This window comes from Cervus canadensis, chromosome 16, assembly GCF_019320065.1.
Source record: "Cervus canadensis isolate Bull #8, Minnesota chromosome 16, ASM1932006v1, whole genome shotgun sequence".
Classification (NCBI taxonomy): Eukaryota; Metazoa; Chordata; class Mammalia; order Artiodactyla; family Cervidae; genus Cervus; species Cervus canadensis.
The window spans coordinates 12,202,664-12,220,374 of NC_057401.1; the positions used below are offsets into that span (position 1 = coordinate 12,202,664).

Sequence of the window (17,711 nt, forward strand, 5' to 3'; positions counted from 1 at the left end):
TGGTGACCAATTCTTTGCGACCCCATGGACTGTAGCCCATCAGGCTCCTCTGTGCATGGGATTCTCCAAGCAAAAATACTGGAGTGGGTAGCCATTCCCTCCTCCAGGGGATTTTCCTAACCCAAGGATCAAACCCAGGTCTCCTGCACTGCAGGCAGATTATTTACTATATGAGCCACCAAGCAAGCCCCAAAATACTTCCTTACAGGATGCCAAATAGCCATTGCCTCAAGCACTCCAAGTACATCCCACCTCTCCCATCACCTACCCCAAGACTCCCTGGACCTCTCCATGATGTGGCAGCTACATGATTAACACCTGAGAAAGGGAGCTGCCTCCAGGCCCCTGCTGAAACCTACAGTAAATGTTCTAATGATTTCCCAGTGAAGACTCACAGGTCTGGTAAATTATTTTTTAGTACCTCTTCTACCTACATGTAATTCATTTTAAAACATAGTCACACATTAGGGGATGCATACTCAAAATGTTTTATTGATGGTGTGAGCCAGCAAAAATATTAGAGGCCCAGCAGGCATCCTCTGACTTTGTTACATGTGGACAAACAATAGCAAAATTTGGCAATGGCAAATAAATTATTGCAACATTAGTCATATTTTCTGTAAAGCAGTTAGTACCCTAAAGGTCCAAACATACAGGCACATTGCTACACGGGACATAAAATGTCAACCCAAAAGGATGCAAACTGTATACCTGATATAAAAAGATGACTCATGAATTTTTTGTATAATCCAATGAGAAAAATGAAAGGGAAGTTTCTTTTACTGGATGCTTTCTTTTTTATTATTTAGTGACATCATTCCTAAAAGAATACTTCACGTTGAAAACACACTATCCTTTCCCTACAACTTTACATTTCAAACAAGCTTCGTGCCTTTCAAATTATCCTGCATAAAACATAGTAGACCTGCAGTTATCTGAAAACAATCAGAGAAACTTATCTTTATGAGTCCAGCTTCATCAACTCCTTCAACCATAAACTGCAGATATGTATTCAATAAAACTCAAATTTCCTGGTTTAGTAAATACATCAGTTTTCTACTCTTGGACAAGATGGCAACATTGTTGTTCAGTTGGCAACTGAAAACAGTTAACACTGTTTTTCTATTCCTGTGTGTTCCAAGGACCTTAACATGTACCATCTCACTTGATTCTAGCAACAACCACATCTTAAGATAGGTATCACTAATATTCCTTTTTTTCAGAGGCACAGAAAAGTTGCGTTCCATGGTCAAGATGGTACAGTCCAGATGCCAGCCCAGGCAGCCTGGCTTCTGAAGTCCACGCTCTTAAACATGACTCTAAACTGCCTACAGTAATTAAGTTCTAAATCAAGTGCATGTAAAAACTGATCACAATTTAGATAAAGGCCACCGAAGTGCACAGTCTCTTTGGGCAAGGGGAAAGGGCTGACCCAAGGTCTATTGCATCCATAAAATTCTCCAGTTTCAGGATTTATTTTCAGAAGCAAGGCTCTCAAAGGTCAATTAAAATGTAGAGTGGTCCTTTGGGCAAAACCTAATATAAATACATGATATTTTACCTAGTGTCATTTTTAATAGCCCATCGAATGAAATATTTTAGGCTTACATCTTTATCAGCTATAGATCATTTTCCTGGGCTCTTTAGGCAATCAGACCATTTGGAGATGAGGAGGGAAGTGGGAGAAGGCAAGCAGAGAGACCCCTACAGTTTCAAGTGATAAATGCTTTGGTTTGGACATCCACAATTCAAAGGGGAATTAATGTGAGGATGTGGAGAGACATCAGGGAAGGCTCCCTGGAAGAGGAAGTGCATATGGTAAGGTACAGACAGGTATTGGCCTGGCAGAAAGAAGGGAGGTGCATAGAGAGGTGTTTTCTTTATAGAGTAAGGAAGGGCATGAGATGAGGAATCTAATACCTTTGGGGAATGAGTGATAGGTAGTTGACGGCTGCCCTAGTTATCTTGCCAAACTTTAGAAGCACTTGAAGATGAGAAATCCCCTGACCCTCCATCAAGTGAATCTCTCAAGGGGATGGATGTTCCAGCAAATGGGGAAAGTGTAGAAGTTTCTTAATGGTTTTTTGATCAGAGCTATGTACAAAGGGAGAAAAAATGATATGATTGGTTCATATTATTTACAGACTAAAACATCACTGCTTGTGTATAGGAACAAAAAAGAAAATAAAAAGCAAATGAATTACACTTAAACTAAGAAAGAAACATACTTAACTGAGCACCTATATGTGTTAAGCAGGAGGTATAGATAATAAAAGAAAAGCAAATAGATGTAATGAAGAGATTTCACAGGAGTTCTAGAAGCATATATATGTACCAAAAATTTCCTATACACACTAAATTTTTATACACATACTAAAAATTTCCTATTAAAGAAATATTTTGTTAATATATTAAAGAGGAAAGAACACAGGTAAAAGAAAGAAGAAACAGAAGTTAGGGATCTAAGGAAGCCAAATTGCAGAAGCACTAGGGCTTAGAATGACAATCAGTCCTACTATGAGGTCAGGATTACCAAAACTGAAGCTAGAGCTTTTTTGTCTTTTCAGAGGTTTGTAGAAATGCTCTCTGCTACCCAGAATCCATTCTTTCTTCAGTTGAAGTATAGGCTGATTGCAATGTTGTATCAATCTCCGCTGTGCAGCAAAATGACTCAGTTATATACACACACACATTCTTTTTTATATTCGTTTCCATTATGATCTATCATGGGGTATTGAATACAGTTCCCTGTGCTAGCCACAGTAGGACCTGGTTGTTTATCCATTCTAAATGTAATAGCTTGCATCTATCAACACCAAACTCCCAGTTTATTCCTCTCCCAGCCTCCTTAGCAACTATAGGTCTGTCCTCTGTGTCTATGAATCTGTTTCTGTTTTGTAGATAGGTTCACTTGAGCCATATTTTAGATTACACATGCAGGTGACATCATATGGCATTTGTCTTTCTCTGTCTGACTTACTTCACTTAGTATGATGATCTCTGCTGTTGTTGTTCAGTCACTAAGTCATGTCCGACTCTTTGCAACCCCACGGACTGCAACATGCCAGGCTTCCCTGTCCTTTACTGTTCCCCAGAGTTTGCTCAAATTCATGTTCAATGAATAGTCAAGTTCAATGCCATCCAACCATCTCATCCTCTGTCCCTCTCTTCTCCTCCAGTCCTCAATCCTCCCCAGCATCAGGGTCTTTTCGAATGAGTCAGCTCTTCATATCAGGTGGCCAAAGCGTTGGGGTTTCATCTTCAGCCTCAGTCCTTCCAGTGAATATTCAGGACTGATTTCCTTTAGGATGGACTGGTTTTGATCTTGTTGCAGTGTAAGCTTGATTAGGTAACATTAGCTTAGTTTTGTTTTTATTTCTATTGCCTTGGGAGGCCGACCTAAGAAAACACTGGTATATTTTATATTAGAGAATGTTTTGCCTATGCACTCTTCTAGGTTTTTATGGTGTCATGTCTTATGCTTACAGTTTTAAGCCATTTTGAGTTTATTTTTGTGCATGGTGTGAAGTGTGTTCTAACTGCACTGATTTAATGTGATTGTCCAACTTCCCCATCATCATTTGTTGAAGAGACCATCTTTTTCTCACTGTATATTATTGCCTCCATTGTCATAGATAAATTGACCATGGACAGAGGAGCCTGGCAGGCCACAGTCCATGGGGTCGCAAAGAGTCACACACGACTGAGCGACTAACACTACTAATCGACCATAGGTGTGTGGGTTTCTTTCTGGGCTGTCTACTCTGTTCCATTGATTCATATGCCTGATTTTGTACCAGTACCACACTGTTTTGATAACTGTAGCTTTGTAGTATTGTTTGATGTCTTGGAGAGTTTTATCTCCTGTTTCCCCTCACCCCCCAGATTGCTCTGGCAAATATGGATCTCTTTTTTTTAAATTAATTTCTTTTAATTGGAGGCTAATTACTTTACAATATGATAGTGGTTTTTGCCATACACTGACATGAATCAGTCATGGGTGTACATGTGTTCCCCATCCTGAACCCCCCCCTCACTTCCCTCCCCATCCCATCCATCCCTCAAGGTCATCCCAGTGCACCAGCCCTGAGCACCCTATCTCACACATTGAACCTGGACTGGCGATCTATTTCACATATGGTAACGTACATGTTTCAATGCTATTCTCTCAGATCATCTCACCCTTGCAAATATGGATCTCTTAGGGCTCCATGTAAATTTTTGGATTATTTGTTCTAGTTCTGTGAAAAATGTCATGGGTAATTTGATTGGGATCACATTAAATCTATGGGTTGCTTTGGGTAGTACTGCTATTTTAACAACATTTATTCTTCCAACCCAAGAGCATGGGATATCTTTCCATTTCATTGAATCCTGTTTTATTTCCTTTATTAATGTTTTATAGTTCTCAGTATGTCAGTATTTCAGTTTCTTGGTCAGGTTTGTTCCTAGTTTGTTTTTTTTTTTTCAGCTCAATTTATTGGCACCTGTTCTTTAGGTGTTTTCTTTAAATGGAGGTTGATCTGCCCTGAACAATAAAATAATGTATTTATTATATCATAAATAGCTAAGCTGGACCTGTCATGTGGCTCTACTCTTAAAAATGAAATCCCCAATAGTATGTCAAATCACAAAGAAAAAAATCTCATAATCCCTTAAGCTATTATTAACATCCAGTCAATGAATCTACCAAATACAAAGACTACTTCCTTAGGACTAAAGTGCTTGAAGGTAACAGCTTTTCCACCCAAGAAACTTCCTAAGGAAAAAGGCATCACTTGATGGGATCTTTGAAGGCTCCCCAGCTACTTCATGCAGACATTTTTCTCACTAAAAGATGGTGCAAATCCTGGTGATCTCCTACAGTTCAGATTAAATTAGAAATCCTTCTATCACAGATATCCATGAGTTTCCAGGTTTTCATGTGGTCCTTTGCCTCCCTACCCATGCTAGAAACATCACATTAAGAAGAAACTGCCCATGTTAAAAATCACTGTCCATGTCACATTGTTCACTCTATCTACACTCCTCACCCCATTCTACTATGTACATAGTTCCACTATGCCTTGAAGCTTGCCCAACCAAAACCTTCCAGAACCTGCAGCCTATATTATTCCTAAAAGCCTAGGAATACACTGCAAACTCTCCAGCCTGTAATCATCTTCTACTTTGTTCTCTAATTTCTCAGAAGCCTCATTTCAACTATATTAGAAGCTGCTTAAAACTCAAGACCATGTGTGACATCTTTCTACATGGGTTTTAATACCAGCTGTATACTCAAGACTCCACTAATAATCAATTAACTGATTAATGAGCATAATAAAGAATACACCGATTCAGAATCCAGTACCACAGATTGATACTGTGGGTGCTAATAATCTAGGAATAAGTATAATTACCAATACTGCTAATTCTTAACTAACCAGCCAAGTATTACAGAAAAATAAAGAAGGAAAGATACTGAAGTATGTTAGATTTTCCAAAGCCACAATAACCAGGACCTTCCTAAGAAGTCCATGAATTAAAATAATAATTTTTCACTTCTCCCAAGAAAGGAAATGTTACATCCCAATACCGTCCCTCCCCCAAAGCACTGTCTAATTACTATGAGTTTCTTGGTTTCTAATGGTAGAATTCATTCAACACACTAAGATAGCAAAAAGTTAACTGCTGTAATTTTACCACAGGGGCAAAAGGACAGCAGAAAAGTCAAGGCAAGGGGTCCACCAGAGAGGTACCTGTCCACCAGTGTACCAAGGGACACTTCTAAGATGGCAGCTATGAATACTTCACCACCTTTACCTTCACCATCATCTCCCCAGACACACAACCCAATCAAATTCTTGACAGCCCAACCATTCAACTAGTCTGGGCTTCAAGAAGCAGAACAGGAGCATCAGTTCAGTTCAGTCCAGTCACTCAGTCATGTCCAACTCTTCATGACCCCATTGACTGCAGCACGCCAGGCCTCCCTGTCCATCACCAATTCCCGGAGTCTACCCAAACTCATGTCCATTGAGTCGGTGATGCCATCCAACCATCTCCTCCTCTCATCCCCTTCTCCTCCTGCCTTCAATCTTTCCCAGCATCAGAAACTATCAAAAGTTGAATTAAGAACTCCTTATGGGAGCTTCCTGGTCGCTCAATGGTTAGGATTCTGGGCTTTCACTGCCATGGCCTGGGTTCATTTCTGGTCAGGGAACTAAGATCCTGCAAGCCATGTGGTGCATCCAAAAAAAAAAAAAAAAAACAGAGAGAAGACCTCCTCAACATTTCTTAAAAAACTACCATTATCTAAGTACTAAACAGTACATACCAGGAACTACCCTTGGTGCTAAAGATACGTAAGGATAAGAAAGCTGGGCTGCCAGCACTCTCCATTCTCTGGATCATCTCATCATGCGTAATAGGCAGGTTGGTCAAGTACTGAAATAGGTATAGCAGTTGGGAAAGTGGGCAGTAAGCAAAGCCTGTGATCTCTCTCTCTCCCTCTTTCACACACACAAGGTATTGCTGTTATCAATCTGCTTTGCTCCCCTCTATGATGGTCAGCAATTAATATATTGAGACCATGCATTTCCATGCTGTAAATCCCATAGAATATTTATTGGTGCCATCCATCTCACGGACTCTCAAACACCTTTGATAAGAAGCCCACACTTGACCAGTCTGTTCAGGCACACCCAAGCAGAAAGCCGCTCCAACAGGCATTCTGTCCTTCCCAGGAAGTAATACATAAAGGAATGAAGTTTTTTTTAACCTCTGCAAAATGTAAAGAAGAGCAAACTGGGGCTGAAAGTTTTAAGTGACTACTTCTGACTGTAATTCAATTTCAGAAAAAACTCTTCCCCCACCAAATAATTAGTAGCTCTTCATTCATTCATTCACTGAATCACAATACACTTCACCTGTTTCCTGCTAATTACTCTCATGGCACCCAGGCATGTTTAGAGTAAGGATGCACATTTAGAGTATCTTTTCACAGAAGCAAGAGTTGGATTACAGCAAGGATTTTACAGTTCATTTTTAAGCCGATCTTTGATTAACAGACTCCTGATAAACCAGTTACTCTGTGGATAGGCCCAGGTGAGCCCACAATGAGATTTATCTTCATGGATTAGGCCTGACCTATAAGAACCTGCTCAGGGGTCCCTACTGCTATTTCAGCCCCAAGTTACAAAAATTCATCCCTTTACTATCAATAGAGCCTAGCTCAGAGGGCAATAACTAGGAGATGTATTACTCCCGGAATACAAGCACTCCTGAGACTTTGATTACAATGTCCACAGCTGAAGGCACTATTTCACAATTGAGATTACTATTTTCCAGATGAAAAAAACTCTGAGCTGTGGAATAATGCCTTCAGCTACGTACATTGTAATCACACTCAGCAGTTCTTGTATCCCAAGAGCAATACAGGTTACCAGTAGTTAGGCTGGTGAGCTGATTTAGGGAATGGAAGGAAGAAGTTGGAGGAGAAAACATAGATAACCCTAATTTCATATTTGCTTTATCTGGGGGACTTTGGCGTAAGAGTTCATCATGTACAAAAACTATATCAACTTCACTAAAAAGAAAAAAATACATTTAAAAAAGTAATTATTTTTCACCTAACAAACCAGCAAACTTGGTTTTTTGGGAAGTTCAGAGTGGGTTTTTTTTTGGGAAATATTGACTGCTGGCCAGAATATAAAGAGATGTAATGTCTCAGTCAGTTGCTATAATGTCTATGCTCAGTCGTGTCCGACTTTGCAACCCCATGGACTGTAGCCCACCATGCTCCTTTGTCCATGAGATTTTTCAGGCAAAAAACTGTAGTGGGTTGCCATTTCCTCTTCCAGGGGATCTTTCCGACCCAGGGATCGAACCCACATCACCTGCTTGGCAGGTGTATTCCTTACCACTGAGCCCCCTGGGAAGCCGTATATCGATTTCTCAATATACGGAAGCACAAAGTTGTACGGTATTCCTAGGAACAATTTAGCAAGAGTATGGAAAACCTATATCATGTTCATATCCTCTGCCACATTAATCCCCTCCAAGAATCTACCCTGACAAAACAACCAGAGGTGAACAAAGACTTATTAAAAGCCTGCTTATTACCATTATTTTCAATGGGTAAAACTTGGAAATAACCTAAAGGGGGAAATAGTATAATAAATTGTGAGAAATCCATACACTGGAATATTATGCAGCCTTTAAATTGAGTCATAATGGCTAAGGAGAAATGCTAATTCACGTTGTATTCTACACCTTTTGTTAAGCAATTTATCCAAGGGCATTCAAATAGTTCCTACATCAATATTTAACAGACACTCTCTCAGAGTTAACTAATTGGACTTCAGCTCAGGTTTTTGTTTTTGAGTTATAAGGCCAATGAAGTATTGATATAATATTAAATGACTGCAAATAAAGTCTGTACCCTAAATAAATGCTGACATTATGTCGGTACATTCTGCATGAATTTAAAAGGAAAAATGCACTTTTGCATACGTTTAGTGAATTTTCCCTGACTCTTCATAATGCACTTTTGCAAATGGAAAAGATGAATATTCATTAAGGCTTTCTGAATATATTACAGTTTAAATAGTTTGGTTTTAATATTTATAATACATCATGAAACATAATTTTTCCATTACAAGAAATGGATATAGTGTCAAAAGAGGGCCACTGAAGAAACATAAAATTATACTACTTAACCTAATATTAAAAATTGAAAAACAATATTTGAAAGTACTTCCACCCCTCAAAACAGTTAACTGTTCTTCAAAAAAAGAAAAAAAACTTTCAGTTTGTGGGGTTGGTGAATTTAGAGTGAAAATGAGGAAGAAAGAAACTACAAGCTGGTCTGTAGTGTCCTGTGCTAACTTGCTTCAGTCATGTCCAACTCTTTGAAACCCAATGGCTGTTGCCTGCCCATCTCCTCTGTTCATGGGATTCTCCAGGCAAGAATACTGGAGCAGGTTGCCGTGTCTTTTTCCAGGGGATCTCCCTAACCCAGGGATCGAACCCACATCTCTTCTGTCTCTTGCACTGGCGGGTGGGTTCTTAACCACTAGCATCCACAGGCATGCAAAAAGCTAAGGACCAAAAGGTGAAACTCCTATTCAAAGTAAAGGATCTGATTTCCTCCCTTCTGAGAATGCCACTTCAGCTAAGTCCAACTGACAACCCCCAAGAAATATTTTTTTCTACCAACCCCAGGAATGCTGGCATTAGCACTTCTTGAGTCACAGATGCTGTGCATAGCAGCACACAAGAATTTGCTCATTTATTTCTCATTATAAACTTATGAGGCAACTAGATCCACTAACCCTACCTCACAGATGAAGACACTGAGGCTCATACAGCCAATAAGTGGTAGAAACTGGAGTTGATCTCTAAAACACTCCGCTTCCCCCCCCTCATTCTCATTGCCCAACTGAATAATTATAGTTTAATTCCTGAACAGAGTTTCCAAAATTAACTACTCTCTGGCTTGAGGAATATCTTCTTGATTAGGTTAAACAATATAAACCTAAAAGGTAAAATACAGATTAAAAACAAAAAATAAACAAGAGTCTGTTCTAGGGCACTTAAAAGGTAAAGAAAGGAAATATATTTACTTTTACATTCAACAAGCCTTCACTGAGCACCTATTATGTGCCAAGGACTGTTCTAGGCCCCAGGGAAACACTAGGTAAAACAGAAAAAAGTAGCTGTCCTCAAGAATTTTTCATCAGAATAATAGGAGATATATAATAAGCAAATTATGTGGTGTATTGGAAGGAGATAAAGCTATTGAGAAAAGTGGGGTGTGTGGCATGCAGTGAGGAAAAGATTTTCAAACAGAATGGTCAAGGAAGCACTCAATAAGAAAAAATATGACAGGGATGCTCACAAAAATCAAAACAGATGAGCCACATGATTCAAATCCAAAAGAAAACTGTTGAAAATACTGGAAACTAATCTTCACTGTGTTTCTGCCATCCATCTACCACTCCAAACAACAAAAGAAGTGATTATTTCTTATGATGGTTACATATACCATTTCTAAACTTTAATCACCAAGGCTTACAACCTTATTTTCCTATGGACAAAATTACCCCGGGTCCTGCTTTGCCTCCTGAAATTTCCATCTTTCTTACCAGAAAGCAGCATCAGTACAAATCCCCTGCTTTTGACGACTATGACTTCTTTGATAAACTACCCATGTGTGTGGGGACGGACAGAAAGATGGAGGAAGCAAATGGGGAAATGAGTTTTCCCCTCTTCAGATTAATGTATACGAGGTATACATCTGACACTTCATCAGCGCTCCCGGCTGGTGCCCCAGCAGGCGGACACTGGCTGAGCGTGTATTCTGCCAGCTACCAGGCTGCCTAGGATGAATTGGCAATGTGCCATTTATCAGAAATGCCCAAAGTGTCTGGGAGAAGGAACACAACTACATTTAGCATTGCCAAGGAAAACTAGATACTTCCGGCTAGGAATTAATCTCCTCCTTGAGAAGGTAGTTAGCATTACCTTGAAGCTTGCCTATGGCATTTAAATCACACTAGGTCATGCATTTACTGAAACTCCTACCGCCCCAACCACGGCCTTCATTTATATCTTACTAACACATGACTGCCTCTCAGACTGAGGGTCTAACTTTCTCCACATGTTCTATTGTTGTGTTGAACATAAAACTGTGATATCAAGTGTAATCCTGTCATTTAGACATAAACCACATTGATTCTGATTTTACCAACTTTTCCACACTTGAACATATGTGTCGCCTCAACTTTCCTCTTCAAAGAATCAACAAAATACTTAAACCAATGTGACTGCATGACTACTCACAAGCAAGTTAAGGGAACTTCCTTGAATATGGACTGTGATAATTTCTTCATTTTGTCACCGTATTTTGTCAGCAGCTGATATGGAACTTTCAATAGCGCACCTGTATACTTCAGTTGTGTCTGACCCTCTACAACTCTATGGACTGCAGCCCTCCGGGCTCCTCTGTCCGTGGAATTCTCCAGGCAAGAACACTGGAGTGGGTTGCCATGCCCTACTCCAGGGGATCTTCCCAACCCAGGGATTGAACGCATGTCCCTTATGTCTCCTACATTGGCAGGCGTGTTCTTTACAACTGAATGGGATTTGGTCCATTACATAGACTTTGAGGCTAATCACAATTATAAGATGCACTAGACAGCAAAACCAAAAATACTTCAGATAGATGGTCTTAATTAGACACCCATTATAGCATACAGGATCACATCATCACTCTAGCCTTGCAACTAAAGGAATCTGTCACTTCCCACCAATGATTATCCCTTCCATCAATATTATTTACTGAATGTCTCCTATATGCAAGGTGTTGTGCTAGGAACAGTGAGGAGCAGAATGTCAGATCAGACAGGAATTCTGCCCTCAAGGAACGTGCAATCTAGCAGGGGGATATCAGGCATAAACACAAAGAACTAAAACAAAGGTGGGCCTTGATAAACGCTAAGAGTCAGAAGGAAGGTCAACTTACAGGTCTAAGATGGGGGCAAAGGGGCTTATCGCGGCCAGGAGAGAGGATGAGAATGAAGCATGTTCTACTGGTGACTCAGACAGTAAAAACGCCTCTTGCAATGCAGGAGACTTGGTTTCAACCCCAGGGAATGGCTACCCAGGCCAGAATTCTTGCCTGGAGAATTCTAAGGACAGAGGAGCCTGGCGGGCTACATACAGTCCGTGGGGTTGCAAAGAGTCGGACACGAATGAGCAACTAACAACTCTCATATTCTACTGTGCAATGCACTTCCAGTAACATAAGGCTTATTTTTTTTTTTTTTTCATAAGGCTTATTTTGAAGACAAGAAAAAGGGAGCTAGAAAGGAAAAAGAAAAAGGTCCAATAGATATACATTAATACTCCTTCAGCATCATTCTCTACCAAGTCTGTTAGGTATAATCGGCATAATTTAGATATAATCCAATCCAAGAAACATAGACTAACCTGAATGACTTTGCAACGGGCACAAAAAGACAGGCAAAGTCATGAAAGCATACTGAGTCACATACTGAAATAAGTGACACGGCAGAGAGACCTGAGCATGCTGCTGGACAACAAGGAAATCAAGGCGGGGCTCTGCCGGGCAGCTCTCCTCCGGCTGCTCCTGCTCATGATGCGCCAGAAGGTGGGGGACAGAGGACATGGGCAAACAGCCTGCAAGTGGTTTTCCTTAGACAACAATCAGGAAGCAAGGAAACCTCTGAAGAAAAGATATGATGAGGTTGACATTTTAAACCTTCACTGTCCAGTAGTAAATGGTTAGTCACCATCTGGCTTTGGTGCCACACATGATTTTTACTCTGGCTAATATTTGAGGCTTGCTTGGTGCCAGGTACTATTTTAAGTTTGCTTTTTATGGTATTTTAGCGTTTTTCTCTAGTCTTGCTCCTAAGCCCTATAAATACTTGCAGGGTAAATAAGCTGATAAGGGACTCTCTGATAAGAATGCTATTCTCCTTGGTTTTGTATCTTATTTCCAAATATCTTAGGTCACCTGACATGTGTTTTATCAATGAATCAATCAGTTTCTATCCTGAGTACATAACTACCAGTATTAGACACATTACTTTGTGGCAGTGTTGTTTTAATTAGGACGATTACTTGGCAATAAACATACATATCTATTTACATGTAAGAATAATATTGTAGTGGCCCCCAAAGCACTTCTGTTTAAAAAAAAATAAAATCACTGATTGTGAGGAATTTTCTTCTTTCCTTAAAAAGTAAATGCTTACAGTAAAATAAGCTTTTAATAAAATTTCTCAAGAAGGAAAAGTAACTTTGAACTTGGGGATGGGATGGGAAAAATGCTAAAATGCATCATTTAACTGAACTTTATTTAAAAATAAGTCCCCAAATTTTCCTGAGAAGATACATTTTGATTTAAAGATCATAGTCAATTTTGAAGTCATAAAATATCCTCAAAGAAACTTTTCAGGGATAATTATCCAGTATGTTCTGAATCTTTGTGATTCTGAAACTAGAAACAGTGAATTTCAATGCTGAATTCCAGAGACTGTTTAATAGGTTGTTTCGTCTTGCAGTTTGCCAATGAGCTAATAAAATCTAAGAAACTTAGCAACATGCTTAAATGTATATAGCTACCTAACGACAAAAGCAGGATTAGAGGTTAGACCTAAATCAGATCTCTCTACATTACTGAATGATTTCCAAATATCTCACATAATTTATTATCAATGTATAAAATTATAAGGCACTGACATATCATTTGCATCACCATCAGTAAAAGATATTTCAAAATCTATTCCTATACCATAAAACCCCAGCACTAATGCAAAAGCAACCTGTATAGACCTCTAGGCTGTGCTAAAGGTTAAAGTTGAAAAGTAATGGTACCACTGGAAAACAAAATTCTAGTAAGCATCATGGTTAAAAATAAAAGTCTATATTACTTTTTTTTTAAAAGGAGTGTAGGAGCCCATGCTGCTAACAAATGCATAAATATTTATGCCATGTGCTAACCTGTAGGTGTAGAGAATGTGCTGGAGCTGAAAATAATAACCATTTTCAATGATTCTAGAAGAGAAGGATCCAGGCAAGAATCACCAACGAATATGGAATCCAAAGGAAATTTTCGATGAGAAGAAACATGCTTGGATGGCCTCAAAGTGTCCCCCTGCCAAAGGCTTATTAACTGTAAGAGAAAAGTTCTAACTATGTGGAGAAACTGGCCAATGCCTTGTCTGGGTGAAAAAAACTAACATCATAATGATGGGCAGATGGACATACCATCACCTGCCCATGGCATGACCTGAAAGGATACAACATCACCAATGTCACATTCTGGGCTGGAATGCAAAACCCAAAGCTCACTGTAAGGAAATATCAGACACACCAGACATTGTAATATGAGGAATATTCCTTTAAGAAATGGGGTGGGGATGTCACATAGTCTTCAAAACTGTCAGTGTCATAAAAGGCAGACAAACACTGGGGAGAGTTTCCAGATTAAAGGATAATTCAGTACAGTACATGACCCCAGACTGGATCCTCTACTGAAGGAGGGAAAATACTGTATAGGGACAATTGATAAAAATGAAATACAGATGGCAGAGCAGATAAAAGACTTCTTTCATGCATAAAGTTAATGAAGTTACCTGTGATAACAAAAGGCCATGATATATATAACCTACTCTCAAAGAGTTCAAAACAGTTTATGTGAGTGTGTATACATATTCACGGGGAGAGAAAACAAACAGTAGAGCAAATAGGCAAGAGTTAATACTTAAACCCAAGCAAAGGATCGGCTGGCACTGTATTTGTCTTATTCTTGCAACTTTCCTGTAAGTTTGAAATTATTTTCAAATAAGTTTTTTTTTTTTTTTTTTAAAAAGCTTAGAACCATTTTCATTTCTTTCAAGGGAAAAGTTCAGACAGAGTTAAGTTTACAAAATATTCCAACTTAGGTTGAGGGGGAGGATCTGGTAAAAACCAGCACGCCGGAAATCAAAAATTTCAGTGTTAAATCTGTGCTTAATATTAAATATAGGTTTAAGTTCATATCTAGAACAATAAACTCAATAAATTTAGACGTCCCTACTTTGGTGGTGAGACGGAGCAAACCTAACCAACCGCAGACAGAGCCCGGGGACACTCACCAGGCTGGCGGTGAGCGAGGGCGCCGACTGGCCCAGGGCCTGGCTGCGCATGCGCACGAGGTTGGACGTCTCCGCAGAGGTTGCCCAGGCTTGCCCCGCAGCCGGGTTTGGAAGGAGATACCTGCCTGTCAGGGATAAAAAGAAGGCAGTATGAGAAGTGGGCAGAAAGGCAGTGCTTCTGTAGAAATCCTTATATACCATTTCAGCCGTACATTACAATTATACTGCACAGCAGCCGGAAGCAGATTGTTTCAAGTCGGGAGATCCAGTTTTAAGTTTAGACCCGAAGTCACCACATAAACCCAGGTAAGTCTCTTCATCTCCGCAATTTGTAGGGCAAGACGAAGGGTCTTGTTACTATGTGGAGGAGTTGAGAATATATATATATAAACACACACATACAAAGCCTCAGCATTGTAGAAATAAACATGTGCATTGAGAAATGTACTTTTAAAACATCTAATATGGAAAGTGAGATAGGAGTGCACTAGAAAAGTGTCTACGAAGATCATGACGGACAGAAGGAGGAGCTGGGAGCCTTTCAAGGTGAAATGGGGCTGGTGCCCTTTTCTCCCAGCTTCTCTGTCTCTGAAGCTACTGGTGCTCATCCAGCTGTGTCCACAGGACAGATGATGGTACCTATTTGCATAAAGCAGGCCATTAATGTCATTGTAGGCTCACTGAGCAATCTACATCAGCCTTAAACTCGCATATATATGTGTATGTCTTTAAAAGTGAAACAGCTAAACCAACTCACATTGTATTACTTCTTCAGTACACAGATTAGACAAGTTATCAACACATAAGATATACACCTTCATGTTAGGATGGGCATGAATATTCATATAGTAATGAAGCTCAGTAGAAATAGAGACCCTGTTTGATATTTTGCTGTAGCACAGTAATTGGTCATAGCAGGTACTCATTAAATATTTGTTGAATGATGAAAGAACAAGTGGGCACTTCTTTCCCAAAAACACATGAAGACAATGAAAAGACAGTAACCAATCCATAGATTTTCCTCTACAGGCCGCATGTGTGGGGCCTCCAGCTTCATCCCTCCCAGATTCGTGAGGACTGTGGCCTGTGTGCCTGGTGACCCTGCAGCAGAAGGGACATTGTGCCCAGTTTCTCCCCAGCAGGTGTGTTCCTTATAAAAGAAACCCCATATCTTTCCTTAGGCACGCACTTCACAAGCACCCACTGGTTAATAACTATTGATATATAATAACAATTGAAATATGTATTAATATATTGAAATATATTAACTATTGAAATAAATTGAAATATATTAACATATTAAATGGGCTTCTCAGGTGGTACAGTGGTGAAGAATCCACCTGCCAACGCAGGAGACACAGGAGACGCAGGTTTGATCCCTGGGTCAGGAAGATCCTCTACAGGAGGAAATGGCAACCCACTCCAGTATTCTTTCCTGAAAAATTCCAGGGACAGAGGATCTTGGTGGGCTTCAACCCATGGGGTCGCAAAGAGTAGGTCACAACTGAGCATGCATGCACATACCATATTAAATGTGAAAATTCATATTTTATGGCAAGACGATAGTCTTTTACATACAAAAATGCTGACTGCCCATTCTGACCCCCCAGACTAATTCCATCACTTATTCATGACCTTCTCCAAGCCTCAGGTTCCTCAGCTGTAAAACAGGGGTAAACAGGGTGGTGCTAAAATCAAAAAAAGAAAATACATCATATAATGAACATTCAATAAATATAAACTTAAAAAAATAAACACAAAGAGCTATGCAACACATGAGCGATGGCAAGGTGAGCAAGAAATAAAATTTTGTTAAGCCACTGGAACAAATAATTAAATTAGGAAGCATTTACATAATGTTTATTATCCTGTCATAGGTTAGATTTTAGATGTTGTTATTCCTAGTCTCATCCTAGGAATCATATGAATGTTACAAATTGGAGGGTCTGATAGCACAACACATGGGATATTTTATTCCTGCCTGGACCCCCATTAGTGTTAATAGGGAAAAGAGGACAACAGATGGATTTAAGGCAGTCATTAGAAGGCATCAACATTGTGCCATAGTTGGTAGTGATTACATCAAACTTTATACAAATTTTCTTTCTGATGACTACCAAGAGCCTCTGAAAAGTGTGTTGCTGCTGTATTCATGCATCATTTGCTGCCTACGATTTAAGAAAATTAGCATCTGTCAATGCATTATTCAGCTGCACAGGGTGGAAAATTAATGGATAATACCATTCCCACTCTGTTGTAGGAGAGGTGAGCTTGCCTAGCAATCTGGCTGCTCTGTTTGAATGCTGCATCAAGCTTGTTGTTACAACTGGAACTTTGATCAGCTTTATGTTTTTTGTAAACACACTGCTAAAATTCCAATATGCTTACTAAAACCTTTATTAGGTACTGTCTACTGACATAACTAGAAATTTAGAGGCAATAAAGAGAGGTCCATTTTAAAGCTGAAATCTGTTGGCCAGACTGAAACAAGAATTTGTCAAGCTTCAACCACAGAGGTGTGGGTTATTGGAATGGACTTTTTATACTGGTTATTGTCACTGTTTTGGTCACAGGGTCTTTACTCAACAGAGAGTAGAAAGATGTGCGACCTTTTAAGGTTATGTACAAAAATAAGTACATTACTAAGACTCAGATTGTACCTTGGTTCCATCTAGGTTACATATGGTCTTTTTCTTGGCATGAGTTTTCCTTTGTTTTCATCCTGAATTTCAAAAAAAAAAAAAAAAAACAAGAAGCAAGACCTCCATAAACACATGTCCTCAAACATGAGATGTATGCTTTCAAAGATGAATGCTTGAAGTATCCCTCTGAAGTAGGAAAATATCAGGTCAGCAACAAATTCAGCAGAATGTCTATATAAAGAATTAAATATAGCCTCTGGAGACCTACTTTGGCATCAGAGAATAATGGTACCTGCCTAGATTTAAAAGCTTCCAGTAAGTTCCGTATCACCTGAAATGCAATACAGATTTAGCAGTCAGGCCATGGTCTTACATTTTGGGTTACTTCTCTTGACTACAAATAGGACAGTAAAGGGAAAAT

At 39.4% G+C, this 17,711-nt stretch overlaps 1 protein-coding gene across 1 annotated transcript in view; it reads right to left on the bottom strand.

Moving 5' to 3' along the window:
* The window catches only part of MAST4 (microtubule associated serine/threonine kinase family member 4), a 608,649-nt gene that overhangs the window by 390,484 nt on the left and 200,454 nt on the right, over nucleotides 1-17,711 (bottom strand). The window contains exon 3 of the mRNA XM_043488941.1: nucleotides 14,649-14,773. Coding sequence (XP_043344876.1) covers nucleotides 14,649-14,773 — 125 coding nt within the window. The remainder of the gene's footprint in view (nucleotides 1-14,648; nucleotides 14,774-17,711) is intronic.